Source organism: Globicephala melas, chromosome 10 (genome assembly GCF_963455315.2).
Source record: "Globicephala melas chromosome 10, mGloMel1.2, whole genome shotgun sequence".
Classification (NCBI taxonomy): domain Eukaryota; kingdom Metazoa; phylum Chordata; class Mammalia; order Artiodactyla; family Delphinidae; genus Globicephala; species Globicephala melas.
Window position 1 is genome coordinate 50900601 of NC_083323.1, and position 24158 is coordinate 50924758.

The window sequence follows — 24158 nt, forward strand, 5'->3', positions numbered from 1 at the left end:
TTCATCTCTCAGTGTACATTTAGGTTGCTTCCATGTCTTGGCTATCATAAATAGTGTTTCTGTGAACATTGGGGTGCATGTATCTTTTCTAATTATAGTTCTGTCCAGATATATGCCCAGGAGTGGGATAGCAGGATCATGCGGTAACTCTATTATTAGTTTTTTGAGGAACCTCCATACTGTTTTCCATAGTGGTTGCGCCAATTTACATTCCCACCAACAGTGTAGACGGGTTCCCTTTTCTCCACACCCTCTCCAGCATTTATTGTTCGTAGATTTTGTGACGATGGCCATTCTGACAGGTATGAGGTGATACCTCATTGAAGTTTTGATTTGCGTTTCTCTAATAATTAATGATATTGAGCATCTTTTCATGTGCCTGTTGGCCGTCTGTATGTCTTCTTTGGAGAAATGTCTAGATCTTATGCCCATTTTTTTATTGGGTTGTTTGTTTTCTTTTTGTATTAAGCTGTATGAGCTGTTTGTTCTTTATATCTTTAATAGCATCTTTGTGTGATTATTTCATTTGGTACAGTAATGCTATGAGCTAGAAAAGGTTGATGTTATTCTCACCATTTTACAGATGAGAAAAATGAGATGGAATGCTTAAGTAACTTGCTTATGGTTATACAGCAAGTCCATGCTGGAACTTTACAAAACTTTATTTCCACTTGGTACGCTGGATGGCTTCTGCACTTTTCTTTGATAATGTAATGTGTTAGGTCACTTATCCATGTATAAAACCCATTGAAGACATGTCTCTGAGTGAAAATTTATGCAATTCTTATTGCATTGATGACCATGTTTCGAAAAAAGTATTATTCATTAATAAGAAGAGCAGCTTTGTGGACTGCCTCACAAGTACAGGATAAAACTTGTACATTATTTTTTATAAGCTGTCTTTAAATAATTTCAAAGTCTGCGAACTTGAATAACATGTTCATTGATTTTCTGATGCATGTTTATACAAACAAGATAAACTTACATGAATTATAGTTTAAAAAAATTTGCCTATTTTGTTTCCTAATTTATTCTATCCATTCTAATTCACTAAGAAAAATCTAAGTTATTTCTGTCTACATCTGAAAAATTAACTAAGGAACTAGGATTGTAGTTTAGGAAATACAAGGCAAGATTGCTCTTTCCCCACTTTTCTTCCCCCAAAACACACATATATATATACACAAATACTCATATACCCAGTTTCAACTATCCAGGGATTTTATGTGTAGTTATTGCTTCAATTTTTCTATATGTGGGTATATAGTTTTTATTTAGGGAAATGCAGTTATAATTATCTTTGCATACTGTTAAACTTTGAATCATGCCGTACTATAGTTTTCCAGTTTCTCAAAATGGAATTGTTCCTTCCTTTATTTTATGCTATGTTTTTATACTATTTATGTTTTTCTTTTTTTTTTTTTTCTGATGGTTTAATGAGTCAGGCACTAACAATGTTTTTCGCTCCCTATCTTTGCCAGTAGCTCCAGGAAGTACTTTTCTTTCAATCTAGCTGTTGTCTCGCCCTGAGCTTTCAGATGAAATGAAGACAGAAAAGTACCTCCCTACGTTACAGATTCTTTTCCTATAAATCACTGTATGTGGGGACAAGACAGGAAGGTCAATGGAATGAGAGAAGTCAATTTTGTACACTCTTCAAAATAATATATGAGTTATTTAGATACAACAAAAGCTTAAGTCACTATTCAGAAATCTAGTTCATTTCATAATGGTTTCATTATACTGGAAAGCTTACTTTTTTATGGATTTAAAATGAGGTGAAGGGCAATTCAGCTCTTTTAAATTCAAGTTAAATGTACTTTGTTAAAGGTTAAGAAACATTTGCTAGAATTATGAGCAATTTCCAGCTAGTGTTCCATAAAAAGAAAGCTTGAAGTCAAGTTCATGTTACTCTCCCTAGTAGAATTCCATAGTGACTGGAATGGTTTATGAGTAACTATCATATGGATAGGGAAAGGGTTGGAAAAATAGGATTTGAATAGAAAGTAAGGATGGAAAACTCCATCTCTCCCTCCCCCTTCTCCTCCCCCTCCCTGCTTTCACATCTGCCCACCTCCAACACACACACACACAAAACAAAACAAAACAAAACCCACTATACCAGAAGGGGAAAAGCTTATGTTGAAAGTCTCCTTTAGTGGTAAATGGAACAGTATAGTTGAGTAAATTGTGTGTGGCACTGAACTGGAATTTCTTCAGTGAAAGGGCTTATGTTCTTAAAGAGCTGAAAAAGGGCTTAAATTTTCTAGTAGCCTGGAATAAAACTGCACAGGAGGCGCATGTGAAATGCAGCATGTGTTAATAGTTTTGCAGCAGAGTCCCATTTGAAATGTAGCAACACAGCTGGAGCAGTGACTCATCACACTAACATCTACTGTTAACAGTCAGACTCTCTCTAGTAAAGCCTGCACTTTCTCACATTATAAGGAGCTTCTTAGGCTGTTGTGATAGTATGATACGTTCCCCAAACTTGGTCAGGCCCACTTGAACTTAACATTGTTGAATACCTGCCATATACTAGGCATTTTTCTGCATTTAGTTCTTACACCTGCTTGGTTTTATTTTCCCCATTTTATAGGTGATGAATTTGAGGTCACACATCTGGGCTAATATTCAACTGGTTCCACCAGTTGCTTTTAGCCTGTGCTTGTTTTGATTGTTTGATAAAAATGAAGATACAAAGAAATTTCAAGGTAGAAGGAAAGACATTTAAGATAGCTCATGTCAGGTGGCCTCAATTTTCTCAGAAAAGTAGGGAGAGAATTCAAAAAACAAGTGGTAAAAATTTGGAACACAGCTACTTGAGAAAATGTAATGGGGGGTTAATAGTGAAAATAAAGTGACATTCCAATTTTAATAACTAGAATCCAGCCCATGAATCCAGCTGCTGCCCTACTTTGCAGATGTTGCATGGCCTGATGGTTTCCTGAATACTGGCTACATCTTCCTGTCAGGATTCCAAGGGACTTCCCCAAGGATAACAACCAGCCTGAAGCTGAGTTCTTCTTAATGATCTACCATGATGGATCTATTTACTTTTGGTTCAGCCCTCCCTAGACTGGAATGGTCTTCAATTGTCAATTTGAATATTTACTATGACAAAGGCAAATTTTTTAAGGAATTGAGGTGTGTGTGTCTGTGTGTCTGTGTGTTCCATTTGTTCCAATTATGCTGAGTAAAATAACCAGATTCGAGTGACCAAAACAAAATATTAAAACTTTATTTTCTTATAATTATTTAACTTTATTCTTTCCTAAAAGTTTGACTATTGCCATTTTAAATCCACTTGTATACTGTCTGTTTTTCACAAGACAATTATCCTCTCAGTTTCTTCATCTATAAAATGTGTTGTTGTGAAGATTAAAGGAGTTCATATATATAAAGCACTTAGAACCATGCCTGGCAAGAGGTTAAGTGCTATGTAAGTATTAGCTCTTGATTATTATTATTATTACCATTATTATTATCATCACCCTCATTAGTGAACCTGTGTAAAATGAGCTATTAATTCAGTGCAAGGCCTTATTAGTAAATGTATAGAAAATAAAAATGATCCTATGTGGTTCTTGAAAGTCTTAAAATTATCAGGAGCTGATCACACATGGATAACATTGAGGTTTATCAGCTAACAAGGAAAGAAGTTCCCACTGAAGCTGTAAAAGCCCTATTTCCTTCTCTTTTCAGCTCCAGAAATCTATCTTGTGAACTGTTACAGCTTAATTCCCATTTTCATCATGCTTTTGTCTTATTCAAAGTCTCTCCACAACCTGTCTCACAAAGTTCAGACACGCATCTGATCAACAAACAAATATTTAGTGATTATTACATGCCAGGGACTAGAGGTATAAATACGACTAAGGCATGGCCTTGCAATTGTGGAGTTTACTTGCTAGTGGACAAACAGGCACATAAACAGATAATTACAGAACACAGCAGAAAATGCAATGATGGAAGTGCATACAAGGTGCTATGGGAACAGAGATGAAGGACACTAGAGTTCAACCCGGAAGTTTCAGATAGGGCTTCCTGGAGGAAAGGATGCCAAGGCTTAAAGAATTTCAAGCAGAAACTTAAGTGTCTTCTCTGGGATCCCAGGGCTTCCTTATTTGGTCCTTTTTAACCCTCCAGCCATTTCTCCATTCCTCCCAACATACCTTACCTCCCCACTCCTATTGGACCAGTCTCATAATTATGTCCTTGAAAAATCCAGTTTTGATCCTATCTCTAATTCCTCGTCTCATATGGCATTCTCTGTCAGATATTCTCTGCCTGGTAAAGTGTGTTCTCCTCTCCTCCATGAAAACAGGCCCTACTTTGATGCAGTCGTATACATTCCTATTACTTATGAAAGCATATCAAACAGTCATATTCAGATAGACTTTAATGTTATTTTTCCACACTTTGTAACTGTTTATTGTGTTTTTCTTATCACTCCAACAAAACTATAAGCACCTTAAGGAAAAAAATAGTTCATAAGTTTATTTTGTTTCACAACACCTGGCAAAGGGTCAGCCAGAGCAAAGTACAAGATGTCAAAAATACTTACTGAATTAAATTGTTTCACCAATGCCTTTTCTGGTTTATCTGATGTTCAACAAATTCATTTCATGAAAGTTTAGAAGTTCAAATAACCAGAGGAGAGAACATTCTTACTTCTGTCAGTTAATTTACTAACTGAAAGTCAGTAGTATTATATGAGAAATAAACTAGCTTGGTAGAATTTGTGAATGTAAAGAAAATGTGAACCATGGAATAAATTACACATTTGGTTTATAAAGCAGCCTGTGAATAAGGTTCTTGTACTTGGTAAGCAGTAAAAAAGCAGTATATTGTTGAGAGGGAGTGTATTTAGGGTAGAGTACAAGTTTGAATGGTCTTTTTTGTAAGGAAGTATTATATATACATATATATATCAGTCAAGTAAATGATGAGAATTATACATATATGTGAATGCTGCATGCGTGCACACACACACACACACACACACAGAGTGTCAATAAGATAACAGAAATAGCAGTTGGGAAAACAACCTTTACATAGCGCTAATGATGGGCATTTTTAAACTCAGCACTTCCTTCTTATTTCTTTTTATTTCTTATCTGTTTCCCTCCCACTGTTATTTCTCACATTGTTCCTCTATGTAGTCTTTTCCACCTCACTCCCTCCTCTCTAACAAACAAACACTCCACACACTTTCTCATTCACACTCACACACACACACACACACACGCACCTCAATTGTTTCCTACACTTTGTGTTCAAAGTACAAAACCAGCTATCTCCAGAGGGTGTCTGATAGTGCTGCCATTAATACACTAGACTACTGAGTGGTTTTCAAACTTTTGCTCAGGAACCCATAAAAGAATTTTGAAAACAAAACAGAGAGACTCTGTGCCAGTTACCAATTTATTTATTGCCTCTCACCTCTAAATCCATCTTCCTTGCCTGCTCTGCTAAAATGGATCTGGGACCATTAAATCCTTTTTGTTTGTCAGCTAACATGATATTAAACCTTGTCAGTAGAGGGCACAGGAGAAGGATTGCAGGAGAAAGAGGTTCTTCCTTCCTGGTTTCAGTATGCTTTCTCAACAGGCTCCTGCAGAGCCCGTGGCTTTTCTAGCATCTGGCTCCCGCAGTGCATGCAGATTCTCTATTTGCAGGCCCTTGCAACGTGGGCGGCTTCCCCAGCACCCAACTCCTTAGCCTGCGCAGCCTCTCCAGCCCCCAGCCCTTTTCACTGCTTCTCAGGTGACAGGCTCCTGGCTTCTCTGGAGCGAGGTGCAGGCTTCAGGGCACAGGAGTGAGCAGCACCTGGTGGCTAGCAGCCTCCCCTAGCACTTCCCTCAGGTAGTTTTGTAGTGGAGCACTCCCAGGGAGACACCTCCCAGCAAAGAGCTTTCCCCAGCACCCCAGAGGGGAGGTTTCTAGCAAATTCCAGAAGGCAGATTTCCAGAAATTTACAACATCATGGCCCCAGTGACTCCTGTGCCATCAGCCCCAGAAAGGCTGGGCGGGGGGCGGGTTGCAGGGAAAGCTCTTCCTTGGGCTCTGTCTCAGCCCTAGGGTCCACGATAGCTTCCTATATTTGCTATCTTTGTATTCTTTAGAATTTCTATTTACTTCTTACTAGCCAATCCCTCATCACCATAATCCTCTGTCACACACAGTAATTCTCTACATTAAACTTTCCTGTTCAAATTACTGTGTGGCTTCTGTATCCATATTGGGTGCTGACTGATACACCCTTCCTCATACATTTTAAAGTGACAGCTAAAATTTCTTATCAAAAATTTAAATAATTGAAAAAAGATAAATTACCTGGTGTTCTGTATATAGACATGCTTAAAATATATTTCTGTCAAAATCTTAGAGTGACATATCTAGATCAGTTAATGAACGGGAGAAGTCCACCATATAACCTAATTTGCAAAGGCAGTCCTCACCGTCCTGTCTATCAAGTAAATCAGACTTATTTCCTGTACACACACACACAAAGACTTTCATTTAAAATTTTTGAATAAATATGTTGATACATGTTTTCATGACACACATCTCACTTAAGACTGGTAGAAAATGGATAGACGGACAACAGATGGAGAGACAGATAAGCAGACAGCTGGCAGGCAGACTGAGCCTTTCCAAGATGAAATACTGTTTCAATACTTTTTTACCAGTTCAATATTTCTCAGTTTTTTTTTTTTTTTTTTGGCCTTGCTTTCATGGGTCTCTCCTTCAGAAGTAATGCCTTCCTGAACTGTCCTTTTGCTTGATGCCTTCAAGATTTTATCCTGTGACAACAAGTCATAGTAATATTTGGGATGGGTGGAAGGTATGATATCTTTTGTGAAGTGGGAGAAGGGCGACTATGACAGAGGAGATTGGAAGGAAGAGGTGGCCGACTACAGACTCTCTCAGACACAGACAGCAGTTTCAGGAAAGTATATTGTATAGCGGTTGAGGACCAGAAAATTGCTTCCCTCAAAACTGTCCATGCCCTGTGGCCCCATGCCCTGTGGCCACCCAGGGTACAAGTTCTCCAGTAAGAAGAAAGTGGCACCAGGACAAAGAATACTGTATTCTACAATTAAGGCCAAAGCAGGGATACTGTTCCCCCTAGAAATGACAAGAAACCAAGTATGGAGAAGCACACTTTTTTTTTTTTTAAATATAGAATAAAAAATATTAAACTATATTCCTTAAAAACTTAGAAAACAAAAGCTTTCCTTACAAGAATGCTAAAGTTTCCTTTAGAGTCAATATCACATCAAATATGAAATCCTGAACCCCAGCAGCACCTATGTTTGGATAAGGGTCTTGCTTTTACTATTTGTGACTCAAGATGTCACATGGGTTAAATCCTTCATTTACAGTAGTTCTGTTTCTTATTTAAAACAGTAAGTTTTCCTTAGATCCACTACTTTACTGAATCACATAATAGGGAAAGAAATGAAGAATCTTAAACAAAAAGCAAAGGAGATGTGGCCAATTTTTACCATTTGGGATATTAACAAGTTTAACATGGCTCAGCAACTATCTTAAGTGTTATATCAACTATTATGACACAAACTAAAGGTGTTGAAATATAAAGACGTGTGTTTTCTGAGAGGAAATGGGTGACAATTTGAAGGGCTGGTTTTTTTAACAGAAAGAATAAATACGTAAGAATTCAGAACAGATTCTCAACCAACACTAATGTGCAATAAGGTTTATGCAAGTTAAGAAAGGTTTTAAACTTAAAAAATTTTTTTTTCAAGGAAACTACTGTTTCCTGTTATTTCTGGGAAATCTGTAAATGCTAGTGTTTTCAAAAGGAAACATTTGTGGAGAGATGTTAAGTATGTTTTACTTGCTACACATATCAGATTCTTGTTTGTTCATTTCCCCTAAGAAGTCTGTAATTCTGTTTTAAATAAATGACATTTACTCTCAATTAAGGTTTCTTTCTTTTTATTCCCCCAAATCAGCATCCCTATGGGAAGTACAGGGCTTCTAGGATTTTCTCCACCTACATAAATAAATTTTTAGTAAAGAGCTTTCTTTCTTGATTAAGATCCATAAGCTCCAGAATATACTGTCTGAATTAACTATTCTGTTGAAAAAGTCTATGTACTGGCCTGTTTTATAGTAAACTATTGGGATCTTTAAAACAAAGATTCTGGATTAATGCAAAACTCAGAGTATGTAATTTACTTATATATGCACAAATATCTATTATATTTCCCACTTTATTTTCAATACAGCTATTGCCCTTCATTGCTCAAGTATGAATAATCAACTTGGTGGATACTATTCAATCTGAAAGACGCACACAGAGAACTTCCATCATGGTCAAATAAATAAATTTAGGGCCATCACTCGATGACAGAAAAATCAATAAATACATAGACATTTCTACGTTCACCAAAATCTCTTTTATAGCTCTGCTAAGCACCATGGTTACTAAGATGAACAAGTTAACGTTAGGTATTTTAAAGATCCAAACAATGAGAAATCAGCCAGTCTATCAAACTGGTAGTTTATCGTCAAAGTCAATAATTACTTTTGTTTTGGTGGGGGGGGGAAATAGAAAAATTAGAAAAAAGAAAATTTAGTAATGGAAAGATTCTAATGTGAACAGACAATACCAAGTTTGTTGCCATCTGTGATTTGTCCATATCCATAGGTTTTTAACATACTTACTTGAACAATGGAGTTCCACAAACAACACATTTATATATTCCAGGATCTTTGTGATGTGTATATTCTCCTTCGAAGGCACTGATACACAATAAACAGAGCATAAAAAAATTTAATTAAACAAGTTAGCATTATTTCTTATAGAACTTATTTGCTTAAAATACATTTTTCTAAGAAAACTTTCAAGGGCTTTTTGTCCTAAAATGAGAACAGACCAAACATATGGAAATCTGAACATTACTAATACATTTCAAATCTGTATAATAAAATGTGCATATAACAACTCCAAACTAGTGTGGGTTAAATTTTTTTAAAAATCAGGCCATCTAGTTATGTAATGCTTAGAAAACTTTTTTTCCTATTAAAAAAAAAAAGAAGCCTGTAGTACAGATTCACAGAAAAAAAAATTATTACATAAGATTTCTGCTACTCTACAGTGTCCAAGAGTATATACCAGAAAATGCAGAAGGGTCCAACACTTCCAGTGGAAGGAGTCTTATTTTTTGGTTTGAAAAGGAATATTGCAGCTTTAAGGGAATATTTTTCTAAGTTAACAATCTTAAAGGCTAGGAGGTCATTCAGCTAATACAAATCAGCTGTGCTAGCCCAACAAAAAGTCTGTGCTCTGCAGCTTGTTTTTATTATCCTTTCACCCTCTTTATGAGGTCCAATTTTTTTATAAACAGAATTTTTAAGAATGACCTAATCTCTAGTTGTTTGTGTGCATTAAATCATTTTGCTAGTCATGTACACAACAGGACGGGTAGATGACTTGGACCAAGACCGAAGTCCATCGCTAACTCATTGTGCAGTAAAGGTGTACGTTGTCAGAGATTCAGCATTTGGTGAATTCAGTAAACAGTATATACTGTGACAGGAAGACAGTGTTGCCTATTAACAAAGACCCCACGTGTGGTAAAGAGCTCTTTCAGTTCATGAATGAAAACAAGAAGTTACATCATTAATAAATTTGGATCAGAGGTAAGTTACAGCCTTATGCCAAGCTCCATGGTATAAATTAGACAACAAAATGGTTGGACTTTGGCAAGTTACCTTTGAGCTGGAATCAGCTGAGAGAGACTTTATTCACTACAAACAGTCTTGGAAGTGAACAAACTCTTTTTTCGGGACTTAGGGCAAACTTCCAAGGACCCAAGCCATGTGAGGGCAGTTATTGAAAATTTTTGACATTCCAACCACAAATGAGCCAATAAATACTTTCTCCACATGTGCTTCAAAAAGAAATTGGAGTGGGGTAGAAAGGAACTAAATTATGCTACCTTCTTTTTGCAGCCAAAACGTCTATACTTACAATGGCCACCTTCAAATTTTCAGTATCCTGGCAAAGTGCCATGTCCCTCATGGTTTTGCTTACTCTGATGTCTTCCCAAAAAATGTACCTAAATCGCTATTACTTCCACACATTTTGTAGTAAACTAGAAACAGGCCCTTAACAAAAGCCTTGTTACTTTACAAAAGATAGAGTGTTCATTAAATGGGGGAAAGAATAAATAAAACTTAGTCTTAATCTAAGCAATACCATTTTCAACCTTTTCAAGGATACTAATTTGTAGACTTTAGCAAATAAGTATAGAATCCTTTAAATTAAGTGGCAAGGAAGAGGATTCAAAGGTGGGGCGGGGGGATAAGGAGGATGAAGAAAACTAGCTCTTGCTTAATGGCGTTTTCGTAAGCTCGCCTTACCTTTCGGTCCCTTTCTCCTGAGTGACATGGTACTGCTGGGGTGTCAGCCGCTTCCTCAGTTCCTGCTGGGAAAAGACCACCTTACAGCTCTTTTTATCCCTACATGACCCTGGAAAGAGAGAGGATGTGGGAGAAGGAGGACTTTTAGCTTGAATCCTAAATAACTGCTTTGGCTGGCCATCACAGCACAGCTTCTGCAGTCACTTGTCAATGACCAGGTCAGTCCCTAACACACTAGACAAACTTACCTGAACTGCAGCTGGCTATTTCTCTCAGTTTAAAAAGAATGGTACTCAAGATTCAGGTGATTCCACTGGAGCACTGACAATGTGCTATAGCCAAAGCTGCTGGCAGGCAACAGTAAAAACCCATTGAACATTCACGAGGTGGGAATACATCCTTTACGTCTCCCAGTACCTTGAATTTCTTTTTTTTCAAATGAATTCAAAAAGCATAACTCTATTTATAAGCATTTATGCTGTATATATAAGAGGATGGGCATATTATATTAAACAATAACTCTCCATTCGTTTTAGTAGAATAGCCCGAAACCTTCCTCATTCAATTTCCAACCTGGGTGATTTAAATACTATCCTATTTGTTTACTGAACCCTAAAGATGTATCTTTCCACAGCTAGGAATTCTCTGTGATTCTGTCAGAGGCTTCACTAGGTTCTGAAGAGTTCTTAAAAACAAATATCTCTTGCAAGACTGTATCTTACCGTGCTTAAACGGGCAGCAAGAAACATTTAATAGACTGCAGGAGAAGGCATTTACACTAATGCAGATTCAAGAAGTTCCAAAGAAAGAGTGAGAAAAATAGGGAGGGAGGAAAGACAAAGAAAAGCAAAAGTGAATGTGATTTTATTTAGAGACCTACATTTTTCTTTTTATAAAGTATACTTAGAAAGACTTCACTGGCTAAATATATTTGAATGGTAAAATAATTTTAATTAGATTCTAATAACAATGTTAGCTTTTACTTCAACTTATACAGACCGCAATAAAATGTCCAGACAATACCCGCTTATATGGGGTATTTTGTCTTACCTGAACAAATGACTGAAAAGAAATACAGTCGGCCCTCTGTATCCACAGATTCCACATCTATGGATTCAACCAAACACGATGGAAAATATTCCCCCCCCAAATTCCAGAAAGTTCCAAAAAGCAAACCTTGAATTTGCCATGCTAAGGCAACTATTTACATAGCATTTACATTGTGTTAGGTATTATAAGTAATCTAGAGATGATTTAAAGTATAAGGGAGGATGTGCATAGGTTATATGTAAATACTACGCCATTTTATATAAGGGCCCTGAGCATCCTCAGATTTTGGTATCTGCAGGGGGTCAGGAACCAATCCCCCATGAGTACCACGGGATGATCAATAACTCCAGACACAGCAACCCTTACTCACTGCAGTAAAATTGCTTTTCTTTGCTTTTCCATCACAGTGCGAAAGAGGCACGCAGATGTCACCACATGCAAAAATTTCCTACCATGTTACGAAATTACTGAAAGAAAGCTTGCTTTGTTCCCCAAGTATTAAACTCAATTTGTTTTGAAACATAAAAGAAATATGATTTAGGAATAGAAATGCTTTCTACTTCTTTTACTTTTAAGGCACCTAATGTCATAGTATACGAGATCACTGAAATTAAAACAGGAGAAACTTAACTAACCACTGACTCTGATTGTGGGATTGAAGAAGGATATCAGCTTCCAGAATCAGGGCCACCAAGATAGAGTGGTTGATTCTCTATGAGAAAATATGGAGGCAGCAAAAGAGCAAACCAGAGCCGAACAGCAAAACACACCTTTGAGTAGGCCTGTGGGTTGTCAAATAGCGCCTCTTCTGACCTTCCACAAAGGATGTTGGCCCTGCTCTGGCCTGAAAAGATCCACAGGAACAGCTGGCAAATCACACTAATGGCATGTTGGTCTCTCATCTCACTGAACCCCATATTACACTAGGCTTTATGCAAATACCTACTACTTACACTTTTAATATTTTCTAAGAGATAGAAATGATTCCCTGAGAAATGTTTGTCCTGTCAGAACAAGCCTCTCCACAACTTGAATGCAGAACTGGCTGTGATAGGTGAGTCTCTGCTCAATTTGCTATAGACGTCTTAAAAAGTAACTTTTTGTTTTTATTGCTTTGTATGTTGAAAGGGTTGTATCTTTGTGGATTTTATCCCCCAAAATTCATTAATTGTAAATCTAACCATGACAAAATAACTTGGTTAAAATTATTCTTTCCAATGGCATAGATAATTAAAATCTATACAATTAGAATTAAACAATTCTGTCTAAAATATTTTTGTTAATATACGTTCATTCATACAAAAAGGCCAATTGTGTTCCCAAAGTTGAGAGAACTAAGCTACCCATCTGTATGTCATTTAGTACAAGAGAAGCAACTGCAGGTTTAAATTACATGGTATTGGATTGCAATTTCCTAACATTGGATGCTTTTCTGCTTTTTTACCTTGAGTCATTTACTAAGGAGTGTTCATAAAAAGTAGCTTAAAGCACAGATGCTTGCAAATCGTTTAGGCAAAGATGTTTCTCTCTTTTTCATTCTCCCTCTCTCAAAAATCTCTCTTTTCTGAAGAAAAAGAATAAAACTGTTGGTCAGTATTGACGAACCATGTCAAGGATTTGTACAAGGAAAAAAGGTAAAATTGAAAACATCTGATTGAAGTAAATAAGACAAACATAAAAGCTTCACTGGTGAATGAAGGGTATTGAAAAAACTTTATTTCATAGATTAGAAATTACTTTTGATCTAAACATTCTTAAAAACAGATTGTTTTCTACTATGAACCATCTCATTAGCTGTGCTACAGAGACCTCGTTTTAATGGCAAGCTTTGAAAGAGTGCTGCTGTACTCTTTTGTTAGTCTCCGTCTTATTTGTAAGGGGGATAAAGATTTCATTCCAGCTTTCTTTGTTTGTCTTTCAAGAACCACTAAAGCAGTATTCACACAAATTTTGTAGGAATGTGCCCTATGTCATAGCCTACAAATTATTTGGTTTTGGTGCACTTAAAGGTCATCTTCCAAATTAGCAAAATTTTCCTACATCCTGGCTTTTCAACCTTAAATATAAATATTGTTTCCTAACTGTAAGTGAGGTTTGTTCTTTAAGAAATGCTAGTGTTTATTTAAAGTTGTCAAACTTTGTACATTTTTATTCTTTGGTCATACTATGTTCTCAAAATAATTAGGCTTTTAAAGTGTACCTAATAGCAAAAGGAAGTATATGTGGACTAGAAACAACCATCGTGATTTAATACTAAACAATGAAAAGTTAGTCAGATTTTAATAAATTTCTTGCCACATAGTTTAATAATAATACACTTCCTGGACAATTGAAAGCTGTACTATTACATTAGCTCTCCTAGCATCATAACCCAAAGCTGGCATATATAAACACAGAAAGGCTTCACTTTTGTCTCTAATTTCCCTTTTCCCTATCAGACTCACTTTTCTAAAGTCATGTGATGCCACTGTTAATTTCAAAGAAATCATTTCATTTTGAAATTCTAGAATGATTCATTGGATGGTTTCCCTTTACTATCTTCACTTAGGTACTGTAATTTTCTTATTACACAGGGTAATTTAACATTAGTATTATATGACATCTGTTCAATGACCCCTAAATTGGCTTAGAAGTATGTTAGGGAAAGATTTTTTCCTTTATTTAAATGGTTAATAGAGTACTTCGAAGCCACAAGTGAGCATATGTGTATACACACGCAACACAAAGCATATCTGAGAGGGTAATATTGCCACTTTGGTATCTAATCATAACACCATTCCATACAGAGTAACTTTGGTATATATCAGACCCACCTTGAATCCTATCCAAGGGCATTTATTTGCTAAAATATGCCCAAAGTCTCTTTTTATATCAAAGCTTGTTCCATATTGTTGCCTCAAAGCCAGTATTGTCTTGAATTAGAGTTCACTTTCTGCCTTGCCTCCTTCCTAGTCACGTGACCTTAGACAAATGGGTCTCTCTATGTGCTACCACCCTCAGAGGTCTGCTATAAGGATCATAGCAATTAGCACTTAACAAACACTGTCTAAACAAATGCAGTATTATATTATCATTTTGATTACACTGAATTCTGAAGTTAAAACTGTATTTTAAAAGGTAACCAGATCAGGTATTTCAGTGTGCTGCAGTATTTTATTGGTAATTATTTTTCCATAATAATTCCCTTAGAACAGTATTTTCCTCACAAGTTATCTTTAAAAATGATTAAAATGAGAATTGAAAGAAGAGAAGAAAATTAAAATTTGAGTGCCTACTACGTGCCAGGCACATTTCTAGGCACTTTCACGTAACTACATTTAATCCTCTCAATAATTCTAGGAGGTAAATGTCACACCCATTTTACAGATACAGAAACTGAGGCTCAGAGAGGTTATAACATAACTTACTAAGGACAAACAGCAAATAGATATACTGACTCAAATCCCAGGCTATCTGACTGCAATGCCCATGGAAAAATTATGCTACAAATTTCTTCTTTCTTCTTAAATTATGCAATAACTTTCAGCTTGAAAACTATCACTAACAACTTAAGATAATAAGAGAGAAAAGTAATAATCACTACAGTACATCCAGAAAAGTAAAAACATTTGTCTATTAGCCAATGTCTGTATTCTCTGTGTTCATTCCTTCAGCATAGGGTCAGTGACAAGGTTCAAATGGGATTCTCACAAAGTCTATAAAACGTTGAAAGGCTTTTTAAAGTCCTGTTTAGAAGTAAATCAAATCTGTTAACTAAATCTTAGAGCACTTTTAAGTCATAAATCTTATATTTCAGTGCGAAAAAGCAAAACAAAACAAAATCCAAAGATCCCATAACTTTAATTTTGGTCCTAGGATCAGAAAAAATGAAACTATTAAATATCTTCCCAAAATAATAAGTGAATAAGAGATAAGACTATCTTGTTTTGCTTTGAATTAACTAGGTTAAAACAGTAAAGTTCATGTTGAAATATCTTGCTACTATATTTAAAAATGGTGTATTTTAATTTTCACTATAAATTATAATTTTCAGTTGGTTATTAGTCTGTCATACTGGGAAATTAAAGAAACTTTTATCCCAGATGTAGCAGTGTTAGGAATTTCTAAATAAGTGGGCATTTATAAAAACCAAATCTAGTCCATTTTTATAATAGAATATAAAATTATATGCCATGAACCATTTTTCTCTTGTGTTTTGTTTGTTTTGCACTCTAGTAATTTAATAAAGGCTTTAAGAAAAAAATGCAAAGCACAAGAAAGAAAAGCTCCATGCTTGTAGAAGCATGCTCAATTTTTCTGATTTTTTCTCTCAACGTAGACCTATACAGGAAAAACATTCCTGAGATTAACATACAATCTAAGATGCCATGCCACTCTGGCTTCAGTCCTCTGGTTTCCATGCAACTAGGGCTGTAGGACTTTCTTTGAGGACCACTGATCTGACATTTTTCTTACTGGTTTTTTAAGTCATCAAAAATGTTGAGTGTTTACAGAGTGCCAGGCACTGTACTAAAAAATACTCATTCATTCATTCAATATTACTTACTGAGCACCTACTATACGCTGGCATTATTCTAAGTACTTAAGATATATCTGTGAACGAAATAAAGATCCTACATTCATGGAGCTCCCATTCCAGCAGGGGTAGGGGAAGACAGATAAAACACAGTGAAAATAAGTAAGAAAACTATATAGCCTCTTAGAAGGTGTTAAGTATACAGGATGGAGAAAAAGCAAAACTGAGCAGGGCAAAGAAGACTGGGATTGCTAGAAGTAAGGGCTGTAACCTTAAATAGAGTGGTCAAGGTAAGACTCAGGGAGGTGACTTTTGAGCACCGCCCTGCCTTAAGGAGGAGAGGAAGTTGACTATGCTGCTATCGGAAAGGAGAGCTTTCTGAACACCCAGTGGAAATGGCCAATGCAAGAGATGAATACACGGAAAAGTTCATACTCCAGTGGTAGAGATGGAGACAAGTAATTGCAACGCAAATACTAAAACCTGAATATGAATGGAGTAGGTAAACAACAAAAAAAGAATATGCTTTTACATCTGGAAATTTACAATTGCATATCTTGGTACAGACATTGTCTGGCATTACCTTCCTTCCTTCCAAGTGAAATCCTTTAAGCCAAGTGGTGTACTCAAAATAGCTCTCAGAGAGTGCTTGGCTGGACGTTGAACACAGAATTAGACATGCGGTCTCTGCTAATTTGCTCTATGTATTTAATGTCATCCCTTTCAGACTATAGATCATCATTCCCAACCTGGAGCCATGTATAAGAGACTCAACAGACATTCTTTGGTGATGAATTTTTGATAGGCCTAGAGAGCAAAATCCTTTGGCCAAACAATGTTTTTACCCTTCGGAGATAGTTCAGTAACTCTCCGCTTCAGGTGGTAGCAGGGAACATCCATAACTAAAGAAAGTATAAAATTAGTACCTCAACTTAGTTTCCATTTTTTAAAAACATTCTTGATTTTTACATTTAGGTTCGGTTTAATTTCATCTGTCCTCTAAGTCCTAAATATAACACAAAAGGAAAACAAAAACTCTAGATCTTAGGAATCAGAAAGCAGACAATTGTTTCTTTTTAAGGTAAGGATTTGTTTTCCTTTCTATATGTGAGAAAAATCGTATCTTTATTTCTCATAGTAATAATCACATTTAATGCCTTCTTGCTGTTTTTCTATTACTTCATATAAGACAGTTCTACAGAGCAGTTTCAGTTATATTCTATTGATGCATGCACAGAGTTCTAATTAACATTAATGGACGTATAAGCATGCCACGGCAACACACCATTTTAAACTTCTTGAATTAAACAAGACCATATGGTTTAGTGGTGCATAGTTGAATGATAAAATTGGCCTTCTGGTTTCCATACTGAAGGTTTGAATAGATAAACTAAGAAAATATTTTCAAGGAAATTTTCCTTCCAAGTCTACATATCCTGATAAATTCACCCCTACTCTGATCTTCCATCTGAATATCCTTAGTACTAGTGTATTTACCCTGCAGGGTACTATTTACATGAGCTAATATAATATATTGCAATTATTCTCAAATGTCGTCAGTTGTTTCTGCTTTATTTTCCCAGATTATAAATTCTTTGAAGACAAAAACTGTTGAGCCTAATATTAATTCATACCTTCTACAACTATTTATTAAACATCTACAGTGAATTAAGAACTGTGATGTGTACTGGAAAGTTAAAAATGAATAAGTCAAGGTTTCTGCCTTAGGGGAGCACATACTGTAGCAGAAAAGATAAGAAAAACAATCAATACAATGTGCAGTCTTATAGTAAAAATACATGCAAAGTTTTGTGTAAAGAGAGTTAACAAAGAAGACATTAACACTCTTAAACTTTGCCCACCTACATTGACTAGGTCCAATTATAATTGGGATATGGAAAACTCACATTATTTGCAGAAACAGCATCTACAGGGTCACAGGGCCAGAGAAGATTCAAATAGGGGAGAGAACTCCATCCAGACAAGCTGATAGATGTAGTGTGGTCAAATATGAACAATGTCAAGGTGGTAATCAAAGAGTCTTTCGTGTAAGTGGGATTAGCTAATTTAACAAAGCAAAATAGCCAAGGTAAAATGTAGATTCTGATTTGGAAGAGGGAAAATTGGGCAGCTGAGAAATAAGGCAGTTTTAAAATTAAAGGGGAAATATGCCAATGTTTTCTCACTGTAAGTCAATGGGAGTAAATGTATTTGCCACAGTATCTAAAGTCTATTAGTATGATTTTAAATTCTAGCCTTTGATATTAAGTAATCTGTAAGGCTGCATGATTTTCTTGAGAGGTGACAACAGAGAGCTTTACCACTACATTCATCCGATGATACACTCATCTGAATGAACTCTGTAAGACAGAAACCACATTTTACATTTCTTTTACTTGTGGGTTACAAATTTTTTAATTGTTGAATACAGGCGTGATAGTCATTTTATCAGCATTCTCTAAGGATAGCAAATAAAACTAAAGAGTACTCATCAGTACTTCAAAATGTAATGCAAATACAAGAGCAACGACTTTTGTATTAATGTGGACCATAAAGACTAGAGTTTAGGGAAATATTTAAAACATGTCTTGATCCAAAAAAGCATTTTCTTACTTGCAAAGCATATGAGTAAAAAGAGAAGTTTTAAAGGCACTGCCATCATCAAGTGACAACAGTGGAAGAGAAAGTTACTTAACTTCAAGTCTATCTGATTGCATGTGAAATGTCTGACGAAGTTAGAGTTCCCTGTTTTTAATTTTTTTTCCAGTATCGGTCTTCACTAGAACATCATAGCCAGTACAGAAAAAAAAATTTAAAAACAGACAGGCTCATTTCCATTCTACATTTCACATGCAATCAAAAAGACTTGCAAAAAATAGTTCTCTCTCCCATCCTCCCTCACCGCCTTGGGAGCACAGACTGAGGAGATGAGAGGTAACCACCCACAAAAAGGAAGGAAAGGAGCCCCCTCTTAGATTACCATGCAGAATTTTATTTCCATGTAACATCAAGTATGCTTTTGTTAGAAAGAAAATAAAACTTATGTTGTCTAAGAGCTCAGCTTTGTAAATTTCTAAAATTACATTATCACCCAAATCCAATTTAAAATCTAAATTAACTAAGCTCGATGGGCAGAAAATACGTCTGCAATTGCCACTCAGTGGACAGCTAAATCTGAGTCTAGCTATACATTCCAGAAAATCTAAGAGATTCTGGAGAAAAAAAAAATTCAAAAAATGTACAGCTTTCTTTATCAGCCAGATAACTAAAGAAAAGGCATAAGACTTCTGAATTATTCAATATGTCCTTGAGGGACTGGGGGATAATTTCGGTCATCTTTGCATCCCCAGCACCTCACACTGTGCCCTAAGAAGAGTAAGCCCTAAATAAGTGTATGTTGTATTTAAATATTTATTCAACTCTCCATTTTAATTATTACTATTTAAATTTTCTTCCTAAAAGATGTTTTCTAAATGATGGCTCTGGCTATGTTTCTTAGAATTTAGTTTAAAAACTGCAACAGTAATATTTGCTTAATAAACCAGTGAAATTTAAAAAAATAAATGATGGATTAAATTTTTTTCTTTATTACTACTCTGAATCCTTTATTACCTCTCTAGAGTTCCACTTTCAAATATTTTATTATGACTAATATTCCATTAATTCTCTGGATTTAAGACTATGAGATTACCTAATCCAGCATTCCCCAAAACATATCCTGTGAAACACTGGCTCTGAAAACAATGTTCACAAGTAGTTCCTCTTGAGGGTTGAGGAGAAGTTTCTATAGTCAAACCAGATCAGGAAAATCTAGGTTACATGGGTTTCCTAATAAAGACTTCTTACAGACTTTCTTATGCTGATGTGCATTATTGAACATGTGGTATTTTGACGCACCATTATTTTATGCTCCACCAGAAAAGTAAAAAAGAGTTGTCAATCAAACCATGACACAATACTTTCTTATCAAAATAATTTTTAAGCTGCATCCTCATTACCAAGATGATGAAATGTAAAAACAGCTCATCTTAGAATTTATAAAACATGGTAGTATGCAAAGTTTCTCCATTTGATGACGGGATCAGTTTTACAGGGTATTAGTAGAATGAGTGTTCATAATTTGGGAACTGATGATCTTCTAGTCCAAAGCCCTCATGAGGAAACCAAGGCTCAAAGAAGTTATGTGACCTGGTCACACACCTGGTTAATGAGAGCAAGCTCCTCGTTTGCAGCTTTCGTCATTTAATTCTCTCATTCAATATATTTCTCTCTTGAACCAAGGCTTTGTTGTACATTAACATGCCCATCTTTCACTAACCCATGTGCCCACAGCCTGTTCTCACCCCTACACCACCATCCTCCCCTCCTGCTACCTCCTGCTAATTATAATTACATCTACGCGTTCCTTCAATATCCTCCAGGAGGACTGTCATTACTTCAAATCCTAATCCAAGAAGCTAGTCAGCCATTCTGGGCAGAAAGCACGATGCTTCTTACTTCTTCTACTCCTTCCTCCAATAGTAAAGCAAAGGAGGAAATGTGTAAATAGAATCATAAAAACACGAAGTATGTAACTCCCTCCATTCTACAGATAACAAAATTTGGACCCAGAGTGGCCATCTTTCTCAGAATGTGCATTCCTTAAGAACAGAGATCACATTACTTACTACGTGGCATTATTCTGATACATAAGATGCTGCTACTTGTTCATCACCATTCATTCATTCAACGAATACTTATTGAACACCTATTATGTGATAGACATAATTCTAGTTGCTAAGACGGAGTAGTCAACTCAACAGACAAAAAAATCTCTACCTTTCTGTAGCTCACTTTGCAGGAACCAAGGGTTTTCCTGTAATAGAAATAGATTTTGATGATCAAACCTATCAGCATTCCCAGACTTATTTGATGTTCCACCCCTGACTTTTTATATTTTTCCAGTTTATTCTCCCTTACAGACAGGGATTAAAGTTGCACAGAATAAATTTCTGGGAAATGTCAGATAATGTTAACACTTGAGGGTAATATCTATCTGTGAACGATTTGACAAGAGTGTATTTCATTCTAAGTTTACAGATGAGGAATAGGAATAAAAGGTACAAAACAGATTCTGGGGCCAGAAAGCAAGTTGGTGGTAAAAACAAACTAGTAAATGCAGATTATGCTTCCAGTCTCTTTCTTCATCAATACCAGTAACAGGACAGCAAGCTCTGAAACTTGCTGTGATGTTATTTAAAATTTGCACAAGAAATATTAAACTATTAATCAAAACGGAATATGCCACGAAGAGCATATTCTGTGAGCGAACATGCATTTCTGTAACAAAACAAAATCTTAAAAACTATAGCTATAGAATTTTAGATTATCTTTGCTTGCTTAAAATTTAAGTAATCTAGCGAGTTAGATTAGCAGTCCATTCTTCACTTGCAATTACGTGGTTGAATACAATAAATATATCTAGTGTTGAAGGAAATGCTAACCATAGTAGTAACTGAGTAAATTTAAATTCTATAAATGTGTAGCTCTGAAAAATCACCTAAATAACGGATATGTTTGTCATCACATGGTGTGTGTGTGTGTGTGTGTGTGTGTGTGTGTGTATGCACACAGCATACAGGATCTTAGTTTTCCGACCAGGGATTGAACCTGCACCCCCTACAGTGGAAGCATGGAGTCTTAACCACTGGACCCCCAGGGAAGTCCCCATGGTATATTTTTATGACATGCATTTTTAAGTGACTAATACAAGAGCAAATATACTAAATGTAAAAAGGAGAGAAAAACGAGGTAATTAAAATAAATAAAATGGGGATTTTAAATTTTCAGATGGTTGATTTCAAATGCAAAGACACAAAAATAATTAGAGATAATTTGCCACTGCATCTCGGTAAAATCTATTCAAAGCATTTTAAATTAAAATGTATCTAGCAAAAGCGGCCATAAGAAATTCAGTCTCTAAATAAAATGTTTGGGATGAAGCTATAAGCTAGAAAAGACTGACAATGAATATTCATCAAGTATTTAGCCTCAATATTAGCGACTCTTTGTGAACTCTCATTCACGTTCCACTCCTTCATTAAACACGTGTTTGTTAAGAGCAAAAGATGGCTCGTTTTAATAAATCCTTCTATGATCTGTCAGGTAAATTACTGTGAACATGTTTAGATAAATAAACTTCTAATAATTCTACCTATATGATTCCCCAAAAGTGCATATTGTCTAGATAAATTAACTCTGTAGAATTATCATTTGTTTTCAGAACTGATAATATTTTATATTCTTTAGTCGTTAATTAGAGAATTTCTCAAACAAAATTAAAATTTACTTTTTGTTCATGCCCATTTTATCTCTGTTGCTACTAGATTTTGCTATGTATTTTATAATTATTAATGTATGTGAAGAATTTATTCTATATTTAAGAAAAAATTAACAAAATCCACATTTAACAAACCATATGCCCAACACCTTATTCATACAGATGTATTTATCATTCTATAGCAATTTAGCCTTGTGCACAAACGACTTTTAAAACTCATCTAATAATCATATGCTGTACAGCAACTTTTCAGCGTTAACTAATACTTTGTTATATCACGGAGCTACTAAAACATTTTGTTTTAGAAAAGAATATAGCTGCATTAGAGTACTCATTAATCAACATTTTAAATATAATTTTTCTTAGCTTCCAAAAATATTTTTATTCATGCAGAAAAGGATTCATGCTTAACAGTCAACACGTTAAACTCATAACATTTTCAAGATTCTATAAAAATTCAAAACATAGCAAAACAAAATGTGAAATTTTCTTTAATTCTTGGGTGGTCTGCTGAAGAAAATTTAGCTACATATAAAACTATAAATTACTGTTAAATCAGCTATTTGGATACAAGATAAGTTAATTTATGAAAACGTGTTTTAGTTTATAGAAAGTCTACACATGATAGACAATTTCGATCAGACGTCCAAGCACAAGGGAGTTGGAATCCTGTTGAAAATGGAAAAAGGTTTTGCACTCTACAAATACTGTTTGAACATCATATAAGCAGAAAAATTTGTGGTTGTAAATCCATGTGTTCTTAACTGAATATTCTTTACATACTTTTAAGTTTTCACAATGCACCTATGTGCTAATGATATCAATAACCTTTCATGCGGTGAAAGAATGTAAATCTAGTGCCATCTACTGGGAAAAGTAGATACCGTTCAATCAATTAATTGCAAATTATTTTGTGAATTAGGGGAGTTGAAATTTGAATGTCTATTGTCTTAAAAAAACATTTGTTTCTTAAAAAAAAACTCCCCCAAAGCACTTTCAATACAAATAAATAAGTTAGGTAAGATGAACATGTAAGAATGGTGAAGTTGGAGAATAGAAGGCATTAAACTGAACTCATGGGAGAGAATTTCATTGGTGATATCAATACAGAAATAGGAAATTATACATTCTGACTAGAGTTTTTATATTGTTTTGTGTTTAGAAGGCAGGCTCTGAATCTGTGGTCAAAGAGACCTCTCTTATGAGTATCAGAATATCTAATAAAAAATCTTGAAATTATATGAAAAATTGTATAGGTGCACATATGTATTTTCTGGAGGAGAAAAGCCATAACTTTTATCAAAAAAACCCACAAAAAAACATGGAAATGGTTCGTGTTTTCAGGACGCAAAATGGTTAAAAATTAAAACTAATATAGAAAACCAATCTATTCAGTAAGTGAACAACACACCAATGACTTCAATTTTTTTAAGGTAAATACAATGTCAGATGCTATTAATGAAATAGTGCCAGCTCAAACTTGAATAGTAGTATTCCTTGTTTATGGGTATTGCTCTGGTGCTTATCTGTATTTCCTCTTTACAAATGCAGAACTTAAAGCACAGCAAACAATATTAATTTGCTCCAGAGAAAAGCAATCAAAAACAGAGTTCTTAGTTCTCATGGTAAGTGTAATATGTACTTATTCCCTTCCTCAAACAGTTTATCACCAAAACTCAAATTGTTTGAGAGAAGAAGTAAAAGCAAGTTTGGATAATATACTTTGAATCTGTGTTACCATTTTTTTTGTGTGTGCTGTTGTTGTTATTTGTTTAGCTACAATGTGATTTATACCTGAGAAATCTACCATATTGTATTAATGCAATAAAGTGAGAAAAGAGAAAGTTTTTTTACAATATATTCAAAAGGCAA

The 24158-nt window shown here is 35.2% G+C and overlaps 1 protein-coding gene across 1 annotated transcript in view; it reads right to left on the bottom strand.

Annotated features, from left to right (window-relative positions):
* Positions 1-24158, bottom strand: part of MSRB3 (methionine sulfoxide reductase B3) — a 164615-nt gene that overhangs the window by 104376 nt on the left and 36081 nt on the right. Inside the window, exons 2-3 of the mRNA XM_030866383.2 lie at positions 10402-10510; positions 8701-8778 (exon numbers count right to left, since the gene is read on the bottom strand). Coding sequence (XP_030722243.2) covers positions 8701-8778; positions 10402-10510 — 187 coding nt within the window. The remainder of the gene's footprint in view (positions 1-8700; positions 8779-10401; positions 10511-24158) is intronic.